The sequence below is a fragment of the Typha angustifolia genome, chromosome 2 (genome assembly GCF_048772165.1).
Source record: "Typha angustifolia cultivar Huaian chromosome 2, ASM4877216v1, whole genome shotgun sequence".
Classification (NCBI taxonomy): Eukaryota; Viridiplantae; Streptophyta; class Magnoliopsida; order Poales; family Typhaceae; genus Typha; species Typha angustifolia.
Window position 1 is genome coordinate 8,901,646 of NC_133240.1, and position 14,567 is coordinate 8,916,212.

Genomic DNA, 14,567 nt, shown 5'->3' on the forward strand with positions numbered 1-14,567 from the left:
TCATTTATTTTTGATAACTCCCCCTCAATCATTTAATATTTTATACTTTTATTGGAGTAGATAAAAACATTAGATGATCATCTTTTCCTCAACTTCTCTCTTTTTCCCTTTAAAATAAGGATAAAATAATCATCAAAGCTTCTAAAAATTGATCATGTGATATTTTCTTAGTTATTAAAAAAAATCAAATGAATAACTAATGGAAGATACATTTGGAAGTTTGTAAATGGTCGAGCAAGTCAATATATCATAAAAAATAAATGAGAGAATCTATTTGAATATAGGCAATAATTCATAGGTAAATTTGGAGTATTGAAAGCACAATCAACCTGCCTCCATTATACTAATTTAAGCTTTAATTTGTTAAGATCTCATCTGTCACGAGATCATGGTGGGAATTTTCAATATTATTACCATATATCATGTCAGCCTCCTATCAGTTTAATTTATGTCAAAAACCACATTAGTTTACAACTATAGCACATGGATTATAGTAGGCATTAAATGCAATTAGACCATGGAAGCCTAGTTAATTTCCTATGCAAGTGAACCAAATAAAAGTGAATTAAAAGCAAGAAATGGCTTCCTCACCTCCTCCTGTTTGATCTCTCCTTCTTGGATTCAGTGTTTTCCATCTTAGTTTTTTGTCAGAAGAAAGTATAATTTGACCACTTAATTTGGGCATAAATTAATGATAAGAAGTATAATGCAAGACTTCTTATAGTTAGTTAATAGAGACATGGGGTACTTGTGATGAGTTGTATTATTTGCAGTAGCCCTTTCTTTTCCTTTGTATTTTTCTAAAGATTTAGAATCAACTTGCCTTTCTTTTGCATTTCTCGAGCAGACGACTTTCAATTGTATCATATTTAGTTCAATTTTAATCATAGGAGTCTTCTCCTTTTAAAGCCACGTGGTTTATTTGCTTGAGAAATAAACTATTACTTCAATTCTATGACTTCTTTTATCCTTAACAACTCAGAAGGCACTTTGATTCAAGAAGAATGCTGAAGTACAGAGGACAATTAATCTAATAACTTCATGCTCATATTTTGTTAAGAAGCTTTATTAATCACCTCATTGCATTCTGACGCCAGTAATTTTTTATTGATCGAAGTAATATGATTCTTTGATATTGAGTGCAATAGGATTATAAGAAAATGATATCATTGTCGCATGCCAGTCTAGAGAACATTTCCTAATAGGACCAAATTGGATACTAGAATTATGAATGTCATGCATATGCCTATTGTATCAAATTGCAAGTTTTCTTTTGCTCCTTAAACCAATAATGAGCTCATTATGTCGGTTCATGTATCAGTTTTCACTTCAAAATGGAGATTTTTATATTCCTCACTGTATATTTCTACTTTAATTCTGTTATTGTGCCGACAAATGAAGTGTAGATCAACAACAAAGAATCTTGTTAATTTTGTACCAATGTAAGTGTTGTTTGATATAATACTAACATGCATGCATTTGCGAGTTAAAAGTGATAAACAAAGTTGCAGATGATAAAAGAGTTTCTTTTTCGCGCATTTGAGTTTTCTTTGGATGGATGGAAGGAAGGAGTTTACCTGATAAAATGTCATATTTAAGCACGAGAAGAAGGCGAAGAAGACCTTCACATGCATGCATTCAAGTTTCTGAATCGCGTTTTTGTATCCAGTTTCTTGGTGAATTTTGAAGGAATGATATCTTCAGACCCTCCAATTAAACAGTGCCAATCTTTTCCTTCACTTTGCATTGATTGTCTTCTAATTCCTAAGGCTTTGATGAGTCTTACCACCAATCATACCCACAATTTTCTATTCTTTTAGTCTCTAACTGCCTCTGACTGTCTGTGATTATTCTCTTTACAAGAATTTATCTCAAGTAGGACACACTTAGCTGTCGGTTTTATATGCCCTCTGTTGAGGGGCATTTCCTTTGCTTGTCACTTCTTTTTCCTCATTCATTAGTGTAAATTTATTTAGCCACAAGTTTAAAAGTGTCAGGAAACCATTGACTTCCAAGCTACCATTCTTTGTTTGGATTTGGATATAGATTGCCAGATAGCCCACCTATGATTGAAGCATAGCTAACATATGACTTATTGGATGAACAGCTCATCCTTTATCTTCACCAGATAACTTTCATTACACGAGGCAGTTAGGCCTTGATTAGAACATCTGGATTCCATAGGTAAAATATTCTACAGCAGGAGTTCCAACAGATCGACAATTTGCGGACAATTGTCGATTCTTTAATTCCTTATGCATCTAGTGTGCTCTTTAAATCACAGTCCCCTTACCCATATGAAGCATCTCAGAGTCAGAGCCAAGCTTGTGTTCATGGGTCTTTCCTGAGTCCTTTCAGTGATAGATCTGAGAGCATTAGAAAGATTGCTAGAAAAAAGAAGATAAAAATGGTGCGTAAAACATGCGAAAAGCCTAAGATGAACTATAGAAAGGGGCTATGGTCTCCTGATGAGGATCAAAGGCTAAGGGATTACATCCTTCAGCATGGGCTTAGTTGCTGGAGTGCAGTTCCAGTAAAAGCTGGTGAGTTCTGGCATTATGCTCTTTTGTACTCAAATTCTTATTATCTTTTGCCTCTCAAACTTGTGCTTCTCTTTCTGATAGAAAGTTATTGTATTCTTTTATCAGATTATTATCTGAACTTTCTGTAAAGATTTGTCGATTTTAATAGGCTTGCAGCGAAATGGTAAGAGTTGTAGATTGAGGTGGATCAACTATTTGATGCCTGGATTGAAGCATGGAGTGTTTTCTGGGAATGAGGAGGAGATAATAATAAAGCTTCAGGCAAAGTTAGGCAACAAGTAAGAAATATATCTGCATAATAAGATCAATGAATTTGATTTCCAGTATAACTTTGTTCTTTTCCTTTTTGAAAATAAAAAGAAGAAAAAGATAGAAAAAAAAGTGGCCAAACACTTATAACATTTGATCCCTCAGGTGGTCGCAAATAGCAATGCATTTACCTGGAAGGACTGACAATGAAGTGAAGAACTACTGGAATTCTCATCTGCGAAAGAGAATTATAAAAGCTGAAGGGTCTAATCATCATAGCTCAGCAGTGTCATCTCTAATAATTCCTAAAGAGAACAATCAAATCTCAACTTCTGCATCCATTCAGACACAAGAATCAACTGCAATAAACTCAAGCCAATCCATCAAGCCTAAGATTCTGTTTTCAGATTGGTTATCCTTCGACGTCATTAAATACCCGAGATCAGCGAGCTCAGAGTCGAGCAGTTCAGACATCAGTGAGATTCTAAAACCAGAAGCTTTACATGCAGACATGCAGTGTGGTGAGAAATTTTCAGCTGTATGTGGAGATTGCAACAGTATTTACAACAGTGAGCTTCAAGCACAGTATGAATCAATTCAGATTCCAGGAGGGGAATTCTTTGATCTCATGTCCATGGGAGATGCTTATAGCAACTTCAATTCATGTGATGATGTATTATTCTTTTGATTTTATATGAGGAATTTTATGAGCAATGTGTAATTTTCCTTATAGTGGATGGAATTTTATGTAGATTTTAATTTGTAGATCAATCCGCTACTTATCGGATCCGGGTTGTGGATGTATCCAACCCGGGTCCGACGCATTGTCGACCGCCCTTAGTCGCTAACCAAACCATCAACCAACTATGTACAGCCGTCCGATCGACTCAGGCGAACTCCACGAAGTCCAAATCTGCGGGACTGGAGAAGTGATCCTCTCCATTCTCGTATGCCGTAAATCTGTAAGTCTCACTTAACATCCATTGAGAGGCTGCCAAGTATAAGGACGGATAAAAGTTTTACGTCTAGAATGCAGAGAATCCACTCAATTCGGTACTGGGACCCACCCATCCCTCGATACATCTTCGTAATCGTCGCCCAAACTCTTAACTCGTTGCTCATCGGCATTTCCCCTCGATCCATCCATTTGTTCTCGCTTTATTTAACCAGCAATGGGAACAAACCCTAGCGTTTAGCTCCAAAGCCCCTCGTCTCGAGATCTCTAGACCTCCCATTTCCATCTCCGATCCGCTCCTCATCGATCCAAACAGGGAGTTTCGGCAGGAGAACACTAGGTGAGCGCGTTTAATTTCAGGGATTCACACCTTTTTGTTCAGTTTGATCTCGTTTTTATGCTCCAATCGACAAATAACTCCTGAATTCCTTGAATCTTACGAGCGTCGGTTTTTAAATCTGAGAAATTATCTGCCTGAAAAGGTTTGCCTTTTCCTTTGAGCTGTGTTATTGTAAGTGGATCTTTATAGAGTTTAGTTACTAATTCGAGTTGACTTGGAAAAGGATCGCATTGATCTTTTTAACTGTTTGATTCTTTCGATAGTTTACTCTTGTCATTTTGGGTTGATTTCTGTCAAGAATAGTTGACACGCATGCGTCTTCAATGAACCTGTGTACTCTTATCACATATATGTTCTTCAGTAAATAGCATGTGTAGTTGCTCATCTTTCTTGTGTCACAGTATGCAAGGATAGATTTCTCTATTTTCTAACCTCATCTGTTTTTTTGATACAGGAATGCGGCATTAGTTGTTCAGTTAGCTTCGTTGTGCAGAACTGATAACAGCTTCCGAAGTAAGAGTGGATTATTGAGATGAATTCTTTAACGGTTTCACCGGCAATCAGTGGAGGAGGAGAGAGTTGCAGTTATGTATCTGGATCAAAGATTCACTTAAAAAGGGGTTTCCTTGGGAGTGATCTGCAAAGAAGTTCATTTCAAGGAACTAATGGAGTTTTGTTCAAGCATTTTGGGCAACCTGGTGATAGGGCAGGGGGTAGTTTTCGAATTGTTGCAAAGATAAAAAAGGGGCAGAAGCATGAGTACCCCTGGCCAGATGATATTGATCCAAATATGAAAAGTGGACATTTGAATTACCTATCACACTTCAAACCTCTGACTGAGAAACCAAAACCGGTGACTCTTGCTTTTGAGAAGCCTTTGGTCGATCTAGAAAAGAAGATCATTGATGTAAGTTATTTTTATCTTTGGAGTAGCCATTTGACATATTTACCACATTCTTTACAGCCAGAAACACTCACCACTCACCAGAAAGCATTGTCGTTGATATATTATTTTTTTGAAAAGGTGGTTTTAAACAAGAATGCTTATTTTTCCAACTGATAGCTGCTTTTATCTATCTGATTATTTTCTTTAGCCATTAAATAGCTCATAGACTATAGACACAAAATGTATTACTAACATCATTTTGTTATATGATTAGAAATAATAATCTTTGTTGTTCCAATGAATATATCTGCTGCAGTATAAAATTATGCTGCGTATTGCTGTAATTTATTTGTGTACATCATGATCTTACACCCTTAATTCATGTTAAGCTCTTGATAGATCATTAATAGGAAAATAAAACTTAGATGGTTAGTAGCCATACATAATGATTGACTGAAGTGGTAATTGCATTTTCATAGCTTTGGCAACTAGGTTCTATTAAGAGATCTTATCTGCTCCTGTTGACTCCAACTTGTTTTTACAGGTGCGCAAGATGGCTGATGAAACTGGCTTGGACTTCAGCGATCAAATCAATTTATTGGAAAACAAGTATCATCAGGTTCTCTTTAAAATCATTTCCTTCTCTATCTCCAAAATCATATTTGAAACAGAAAACTAGTTTTGGTTCACTTGTATTTCATAGTGACAAAAGCAAGTTATTTAATATATGATTCCTTTTCATAAGGAAAGGGAGAGTGAACTCTAAACTATATTAGTCAAACTTGTATGTGAGAGAAGTAATACTTGTACTGATGATATCCATTCTCATTTATAAATTTTGCAGGCTCTAAAAGATCTATATACACATTTAACTCCAATTCAACGTTTGAATATTGCCCGTCATCCCAACAGACCAACATTTCTCGATCACGTCTTAAACATCACTGACAAGGTATCTTCTCCTATCTTGTGCTTTCTTTTGTCATTTTCCAACATTTTGTATGTTTGTGCACTATTGATGGCCTTTCTTGTTCCTTCTTTAGTGGGTCGAGCTCCATGGTGACCGTGCAGGGTATGATGATCCTGCTATTGTTACGGGCCTTGGAAGCATGGACGGGAAAAGCTATATGTTCATTGGTCACCAGAAAGGCAGGAACACGAAGGAAAATATTCAGCGGAATTTTGGAATGCCGACTCCCCATGGGTAATCAAGCTTGTGCTAGTTACTTCTAGAATATAGATTTTAAAATTAACTGAGGTTTTATGAGTCAAAAGTTCTATGCTGCTTTCTATCTGTAGGCTAAGAACAACATTTGTTTTGTTGAGGGCGTAAATAACTAAATATGAAGAGCTCTGTATCTTTCCCAATTTAGTTCTTTTGTTCAATTGCATTTGATTTGTTCTTTTATTGAATACACAGCGAGCTGACTGGTATAATATTTTGTTGCATAGATATCGAAAGGCCTTGCGCATGATGAGGTATGCTGACCATCACGGATTTCCCATCATCACATTTATCGACACGCCTGGAGCATTTGCAGATCTAAAGTCTGAGGAACTTGGCCAGGTATCATAGTATTCTATCCTATCTTGAATTTTGGAGTGCATTTTAACATCCTCATAAACAAATCAGCACTGGTAGTGCATTTAACTTGGTTCAGTAAATACAGGGTGAAGCAATAGCATACAATCTAAGAGCTATGTTTGGCCTGAAAGTTCCAATTGTCACTGTTGTTATTGGTGAAGGTGGATCTGGTGGAGCCCTTGCTATTGGCTGTTCAAACAAGATATTCATGATGGAGAACGCTGTCTTTTATGTTGCCAGGTGATACAGCATTTTTTTTAATCTTGTATAATGATGATTTACATATAATTTTGTAAACATGATTCTTTTTAAAGAATAAGCTGTCTAAGGAAGGATGAGGAGCTGCTGGTTGGGGGCCATCATGCTACAGATCTGAAAAAACAATTTTTTGTGTTCTGTCTTTGCTATATCTTTACCAACTTGGTTTGTTTTGTACAGTCCAGAAGCATGTGCTGCAATCTTGTGGAAGACCTCTCAAGCAGCTCCTAAAGTGTGTAATCTGTTTGATTTTACTTCTTGCGATGATAGGCATTTCTTTTACTTCCATACTGACATTTATTTGTTCAGGCTGCTGAGAAACTGCGAATTACATCAGGCGAACTTTGCAAACTCAAAATTGCTGATGGAATCATCCCGGTAAGATTTTTAAGTATAGTGCCTCTTTGCTTTTGGTACTTGCTGATCTCTTTTCCTGTAGGAAGTTAAAATTATACTGTCTGTACTACTGCTAGTCTTTCTTTGTTTCGTTTATTTATTGCTAATTATTTGAGGATCAAATGTTCTCAGGAACCTCTAGGTGGTGCTCATACTGATCCAACCTGGACTTCCCAACAGATAAAGCTTATGGTGACAAAGGCCATGGAGGTATATCTTAGTTCTCATTCACTTCTGATGAAGCAAAGAATCAGTTAAAATTTTCTTAACGAATCATGTTTTTAGCCCTGCCTTCATCCTTTTCTAAAAAAAATTTATTATCTTTTCTCTTTTTCTGAGTACGGTCCTTCTCCCCTTCCTAAGACAAATAACTCACAACAGGTTCAATTATTAGAATTTCCCTGGTGCAAGCTGCTTGTTCTTTCAAGTCTTCGCTTTTAAAAGTTTTAGGATGAAATTATGGCAGGTTTACACTTAAATTATTCTCGGAGCTCCTTTATTTTTCTACTTCTTTCACTTAGAATCCTTATCCAGTGAGAACTACTTGGGAGAATGATTGACAGTCATATCCTTTGAAATGGTTAATAAGAGGCGCACAGCCCATTTTTTAGATAAACTTTATCTATTTCATTAGTTTTCAAGATATTGCAGAACTTTGTCCTCTCATATCAATTACACAGTTCTCAGAAAACTAGAAATCGTTTTCCATTTAATGCTGCTGTAACATTCCATCTTTGACCTTTTAATGAATATGTAAAAGCAGTAAGTTAGACTGATTTTCTTTCTCTTCCCCTGTTCTCTTAATCAGGAGCTCTCAGCAATGGATGTAGATAGTTTGCTTGCCCAGCGGCATCAAAAATTCAGGGTGCTAGGGGGCTTTGTGGAAGGTGAACCGGTTGATCCAGAGAAGAAACGCAACATGAAGATGAAGGAAACTGATATTTCTCAAGTGACAGCTGACATAGAAGAGGAAATTCAGAATCTCAAGAATGCAGCAATAAAAGCCAAAGGCAAGATCCCAGCTCCTACGATCTCCGACGAGGCAATCGAGAAACTGAGACAAGAGATAGACACGGAAATGACAAATGCCTTTATAGCTATGGGTCTGCAAGAGAAACTAGAGGCCCTTAAGATGGAGTTATCCAAATCCAATGCTTCTGATCAAACCCTTAGTCTAGCATTGAAGGAAAAGGTAGATAGGCTGATGCAAGAATTCAAATATAACCTATCTCGTCCTGGATCACATATGGCGTTAAAGCAGAAGCTTGAAACATTATCAGATGCTGCCAAGCTGCAAGAGAAGAGGATAAATGGAGAGAAGCTGAAGAAAGAGATTAATGAGAAACTCCAAGAGAAGGTGAAAGGTAAAGTGGAGATCTTGAGAAAGGCACGGGAAAAGGTCGCAAAGGGAGAGAAATTGGAAGAGGATCAGATAAAGGAGGTCGAAAAGGCTAAGGAAGAGCTAGAGGAGATGTTGAAATCAGTGAATCTTGAGGTAGTGGGTTTTGGTAAGAAGAAAGTTCCTACAGCCCCTGCTGCACTAGAGGAGAAGTTAAAGAAGGCAGACTACGTGGTAAAGAATGAAATAGAGAAAGCGATTGACATGGCAGGTCTAAGATGGAAGATAGACGAGATGAAGGAAGAGATTTCCAGTGGATCAAACAAGGAAAAAGTGGAGCAAATGGAGAAAGAGATCAGAGAAGAAATTGCTGCAGTATTGGATATGACAGAGCTAAAGAAGAAGATCAAAACAGCAGTTGAGGATACTGTTGGAAGTCATGTAGAAGCGCCAGCACAAGAAACTGTTGCTGCCGGTAATAATTAGTAATAGGTTTTAACGAACAATGTTGTTTATGCGAGCAGCTTTTATAAAATCCATTAGTCCTGAAATAACTTACGCAAATTTCTCTGTAGCACTCTTTAAATATATGTGGTGGATTAAATTATTTGAGACTGTAATGAACCATATTTTGATATTTTGACTCTGGTAAGTTAATAAATGTAATTGCGAAATTTTGCATCTCAGAGGGCCAACATGGAGATCTAGGCATCTCAGTGCTGCTTTTCTTTTGGATCTTTTGAAATAGTATCATACATACAACGCTTTTCATTAGAATAAGTACAGAGCTATCAATTAGTATACAAAGTAAATTGCCTGTAGATTGTTGTTTGCAGTTTTCGCGAATATGAATACAATGCAATTTACAATATGCACACAGGGTTCTTTGCTCTCACTCATTATACTCCAATATTGTCTCATTACTTTTATCTCTTGTTGCTTTGTTTCAATGCTCTTAACTTCTCTTCCTTTGCTGTTGATCAGCTTGGCTGTTCATATGAACAGATGTCATGAAGCTCTTAGCACACTGTACTCATCTAGGACAATGGTTGTCCATAAAAGGAGTACAGCAACCATCACAAAGATGGTAATTGGCATCCATTTCAGAGCAATCCCCTGTTCATATAAAACCCAAAACAGTATAAGAATCCCCTAAATCCTTCTCTTGCTCATCCCTACAAGAGATCAAATACCCTAATAGTAGGATGCTTGTTTATTCCAGTAACAAAATCTTACTCACCTCAAGAACCGCAGAACTCCATAAAGTGGATTTTGTTGGATTGACTTCTGATGAACTTACTGCAAAACCTTCTTCAAGGAAAAGAGAAAAAAGAAAGAAAAAGAAAACTTCTATTATTAATCTAGATAAACTTCAAATTGGCGACAAATTTCATTGGGTATGTATCCTATCTCACCTGGTCTTTGATGCTTGCTGATAACTTTGGAGAATTCTTCTGTAACTATATCAAGATCTTGCTGTCTATCTGACTTCAACTTATTGAGATTGGCCTGAGTTCTTGTATCCACATACCTTCTTCTAACATTTCCAATCACATAATCTAAAGAAGATTTATTTTAGCAACACATTTTTCCTACCAAAAATTCCAATAAATTCACAGAAGACGCAGGCGAAAAATAAAAAAAAAGGAATTTTTTTTTACCAAATCTTCTTAATGCATAGGGCATCAAGACGGAATCCACCACCGCGACGTCCACCTTCTCGAACTCTTCCTTCAGATCGTTAAGATAATGGAATGCTAATTTTCTCGGATACCATGACTCACAGAGGGTAATGTAACAAACTCCATTTCCCATCAGGTAGCTAGAAAATTTGTAAATTAGTTTATTTTTTCAACCTATAATTATAACGATAAAAACAACCTCTTCGGTAACGAAGGAAGAAGATACATGGAAACTTACTGGAAACAATGGTGATCAATGAGGATTGACATCTTGGAGTATTTTAGAGCTCCTCTAGAGATTTCCTTGAGAACAAGCTCAGCTTGCTGCCTATAGAAAGAAGAGACTCCATCCTCTTCATTCAAGTATGTGGGTGTTTGAGATATAGGCATCCCATCACTCAGCCTACCAACCAAAGTTAGTTTGACCATCTTTGAGATCAAAGTTTTCTCCAAATTCTTGTAATCGGAAACAGTCACTCTTGATTTTAGAGATGAGAGAGAGAGATCTATATATAAGAGAAACTTCAATGTATGTATGTCTCTCTCTCTATATATATATATGTAGGAAGGGAAAGAAGGTGGATGTTTGAGAGGAGGTAAAGAACGAAAGGGTGGCAAAAGAGTTATACCTTTTTTGTACCGAAAGAAATCTTCCAAAAGCCACTTCTTTCTAAAGTATTCATTTCGTTTGTTGCTCTTTACTTTCTAAATAACCACCCATGTTTCACATTTATTACGAAACAAACGCCTTTTAGATGCTTGCAAATCGAGTCCTTTTTTTTTCCCTTCTGTGGAGATATATAGTCAAGATATATTTATCTTTGTCGAGTGGAAAAATAGAGAAAGAGAAGGGTATTTTTGTTAAAAGAAACTATATGCTTACAATATTTCTTATGATCTAATTAGATGGTTATTTGCCAATTTGTAAATATATGAATGTGGTTTTTTATAATAAGGTTGAAAATTTGGTGCTTATTTGCATAAAAACTCTTAATTTAAAGGATGCCTGTCACTAATATATGGTTGCTAGTTAAGAGACAAGAGGCATGATATATATTATCCTATTGGAGAGGTTGGGGCCAAATTAATATTACATGTACTTAGAAAATAAAAGGAGCCATATTAAAGCTAAGATGCCCATTGGGTTTATGAAGGGAAAGCAACCATATCAATCCTCAGCTACAAGAAATCTCTACAAATTATTATTTAACTTTCATATCATGCTATTAATTTCTACTTGCATTTGTTCTCTTCTAAATTTTATATTTATGAACATACCCTTTAAAAATATATAGTTTTTTTTAATAAATATTAAACATTTCTTATCCATTAGAATGGATCCACAAACAAAGTATCATAAATCCACTACATTTGCACAAAATTACGATCCTAAATAGACATTAAACAACATAGAAAAATATCATCAGATGTCATCAAAGTTGTTGGCCTTCTCCTGCAAGCGAGTAGGAGTAACGGTGGAGATGACAACGGATGCACCCAAGAGGATGACGACTATGGCGGTGAAGTTGATCAACAAGGCTTCCATGCCATACTTTTGGAGCATACCCGAGCTCTCGAGGAAGGTAAGCTTTTCAAGAAATCCCAACTCGGCGTTGCCTACTGCTAGGATGAAGACGAACAGCCCGAATAAGACGTGCCAAGGAATGAGAGATCGTCTCATGGATAGCTTGCCTCCCGGATAAAAGAACGTGGTAAATCCGAGAATCCACTGGAAAAAATAAATAAAAGAATTAAAATTAAGTATACTTTTTATAATTAATACTTAAATTATTATAATAAAATGTACATAATTTATATGTGCAATACATACTAGAGTTTATTATTATAAATTAAAACTAATTAAAATTATATTACAAAAGCTATGAAAAATATAATTTAGTCAAGCAAAATATATACCTTTATGGTATGAAAGGAGTTATCCCTCATTTTAAATCAAATTAAATTTTAAAATAAAAATCAAATTATGTGCAGCATTAAACACAAATTAAATTATTTACCTGAAAGCCATATAAAGAGATGGTGCCGAGTCCGACCCATGAATGCAAACTGTAGAGATTTGCAATTCCGCTCTCGTTGTGAAATTTGAAGACAGCGTAAATACCCACGCAACCAAGCACAAGAGCAATTGCATGAAGGATCAAATGGATCAGCTTTTTTGCATCTCTACTGCAAGGAAGAGCTTTGTAGCTCATTATTGCTGCAGTTTATTGGGATTTTTTTTGCAAAATAGATGATTAGAAACATTGCAATTTTAGTATTTTTCATTACCTCGAGCATCTTAAGGAATAAAAAGTAAATTAAGATATATAAACTCACCTTCGCCACCCATGATAATAAATCCAATTAGCATTAGAACTGGGTGGACCTGAATTGCCAAACAAAATATGGTTAAATCAAACATAAAATTTTATAATTTGCACCCCGTATTTTTAGTTTTTTTACTGTTACCTCCTTATACTATAGATATTTATTATTTGACCCCTAAGTAAGTAGGTCAAGTCTTCTCAGGATTCTACTCAACTCGGATTTGGTGTAAGTTCGGGGTGAGCTCTATAAAAAAACCACTTTTATCCTGTGGATGAGCTCTAGAAGGAAAAAAGAAGGGAAAATTGCATTTCACACCTCGTACTTTTAAGAATTTATTAGCGTCCCATTATTTCGGACTTTTATTCTTAGGTAATACATGTTAATATAATTATTTTGAGAGTAAATACGCTGGAGTAGAGTTTTGAAATATAGATCCCTCTGAAATCTCTTATTATATAGGTACCCTTTAGATACCTATAAAATTTAACCAACAAATAAATTTTGATCTATTTAATAATAAATAGATAAAAATAGTCATTCCCTTTTGGACACGCTGCTCTCAAATAAGAGCATCTATGCCAAATAATAATAATAATAATAATAATAAAAACAATCCTTGGTTGCAGCAAGTTCCTGCAACCAAGCCTGCAGCAATCCAAATTTCCAACTATATAATTCTACAGACCGGAAGAGAAAGAGAGGGAGAGAGAGAGAGAGAGAGATACGTTAAAGATGAGTGATTTGTTTGTGGAGTGGAAGGCGAGTCCTCCTCGGAAGTGGATGCACCAAACCAACACCAATACCGCTGAGACCAACGCCAGGACGTGCGACACGTATGTGAACATCTCGATCTTCGTCTTCCCCATCTCTCTCTCTCTCTCTCTCTGTGTCTCTCTATCTCTTAAAAAGAAAAGGAAGAAGAGAGAGTTGTTTAATTAATGGAGGGAGGAGGGGCTTCGGAAATGGTTGCTCCTCATAATCTCCTTTTAACAGCCAACTACTGACCATTACTCGCCCGCCGATGGATTGGGTGCGGCGGGACCTCGTGTCCACGAGTGTCTTGCTGACGTGGCCGATACCGGGATCGCAACTCCGGTCCACGTCGAATTGATGACTCGAGCCCACATCGGATGGCTGATTGAAGTTGAGAGCCATGGCTCGGCCCAAGCCCGGCCCATATTAGCTACCCTTAAATATGGGCTTTAAGAATTACAGGTTGCTTCCTTAGCTTCACATAAAATTCGACGTAAACTCAGGAAAGCCGAGTAATTGCCCTCTAAATTATACTTTAGTTTTACGGGATCCTTAAATTTTTTTAGGTTACAATGTCTTCCCTAAACTTTGAGTCAAAATAAAATGGCTAATGGCAATAATGAAAAACATGCGATAATAATTATACCTCTAATAATTAAATGAGCTTATCAATTTAGTCAGTAAAATAAAATAAACTTAGTAAAGTCTTTTTTAGCATGCTCGTCTCCCCTACCTTCCCCTCCTCTCTCGTCTCCCATCGCATGTTGGGTCTCGAGGGGCAGCATGGATGGATCTGTCTGTCGACTTTAAAGAGGAGCTTCCACCTATGACGACCGAGGGCGATGAGCGTCTTCTTCCACTTCCTCGTCTCCAACCACGACCACGACCTCGACCTCGAGCTGTTGGTCCGATTCGCCTTCCCCTAGCTCTAGTTCAAGTTCCACCACTTCGACTCAAATTAGGTCTAGAACCTCATCTCCACCTCGGTCCACCACCGGATCAATAGTTATGCTACTTCAATACGCTGGTGATGGTGATGGATGTCTAGGTACACCCAACGGATCAAGAAGTGGATAGAGATCCACAAGGCCGATCTTGCAAGACACGTGGCACCCATCGAGCATAGGTAGAACCGGAACAGCCTTGCCACGGCCAATGAAAAAGATACACGGCGGTTAGCTATGGCCACGGAATTATTGGTCGCAGAAATAACTCAGTAAAATTATGAAAGGAAGATATCACTCGTGTAATAT

The 14,567-nt window shown here is 36.8% G+C and overlaps 4 protein-coding genes across 5 annotated transcripts; 2 read left to right on the forward strand and 2 right to left on the reverse strand.

Annotated features, from left to right (window-relative positions):
- Positions 1-2,168: 2,168 nt before the first annotated feature.
- LOC140775468 (transcription factor LAF1-like) lies at positions 2,169-3,500 on the forward strand. Of its 2 annotated transcripts, none has more exons than XM_073118785.1 (3): positions 2,169-2,543; positions 2,674-2,821; positions 2,958-3,500. In XM_073118785.1, the coding sequence occupies exons 1-3, from the start codon at positions 2,408-2,410 to the stop codon at positions 3,478-3,480; spliced, it is 807 nt and encodes a 268-aa protein (XP_072974886.1). In that variant the 5' UTR covers positions 2,169-2,407; the 3' UTR covers positions 3,481-3,500. The 2 variants fall into 2 exon arrangements, with proteins under 2 accessions (XP_072974886.1, XP_072974896.1); XM_073118795.1 differs by having other exon boundaries at positions 2,692-2,821.
- Positions 3,501-3,917: 417 nt separating this feature from the next.
- LOC140770262 (acetyl-coenzyme A carboxylase carboxyl transferase subunit alpha, chloroplastic) lies at positions 3,918-9,232 on the forward strand. The gene is made up of 11 exons (XM_073111362.1): positions 3,918-4,087; positions 4,542-4,994; positions 5,518-5,592; positions 5,818-5,925; positions 6,017-6,177; positions 6,426-6,540; positions 6,644-6,798; positions 6,997-7,048; positions 7,126-7,194; positions 7,345-7,422; positions 8,021-9,232. The coding sequence occupies exons 2-11, from the start codon at positions 4,620-4,622 to the stop codon at positions 9,035-9,037; spliced, it is 2,205 nt and encodes a 734-aa protein (XP_072967463.1). The 5' UTR covers positions 3,918-4,087; positions 4,542-4,619; the 3' UTR covers positions 9,038-9,232.
- Positions 9,233-9,345: 113 nt separating this feature from the next.
- On the reverse strand, positions 9,346-10,779 carry LOC140770273 (25.3 kDa vesicle transport protein SEC22-1). The gene is made up of 5 exons (XM_073111374.1): positions 10,472-10,779; positions 10,213-10,373; positions 9,967-10,110; positions 9,792-9,859; positions 9,346-9,667 (listed from the first exon to the last, which is right to left on the reverse strand). Exons 1-5 carry the CDS (start codon positions 10,660-10,662, stop codon positions 9,560-9,562), a joined length of 672 nt encoding a protein of 223 aa, XP_072967475.1. The 5' UTR covers positions 10,663-10,779; the 3' UTR covers positions 9,346-9,559.
- Positions 10,780-11,513: 734 nt separating this feature from the next.
- On the reverse strand, positions 11,514-13,534 carry LOC140777721 (probable ascorbate-specific transmembrane electron transporter 1). Its single transcript, XM_073122038.1, has 4 exons — positions 13,287-13,534; positions 12,571-12,619; positions 12,252-12,451; positions 11,514-11,962 (listed from the first exon to the last, which is right to left on the reverse strand). Exons 1-4 carry the CDS (start codon positions 13,425-13,427, stop codon positions 11,657-11,659), a joined length of 696 nt encoding a protein of 231 aa, XP_072978139.1. The 5' UTR covers positions 13,428-13,534; the 3' UTR covers positions 11,514-11,656.
- Between the last annotated feature and the right edge of the window lie 1,033 nt (positions 13,535-14,567).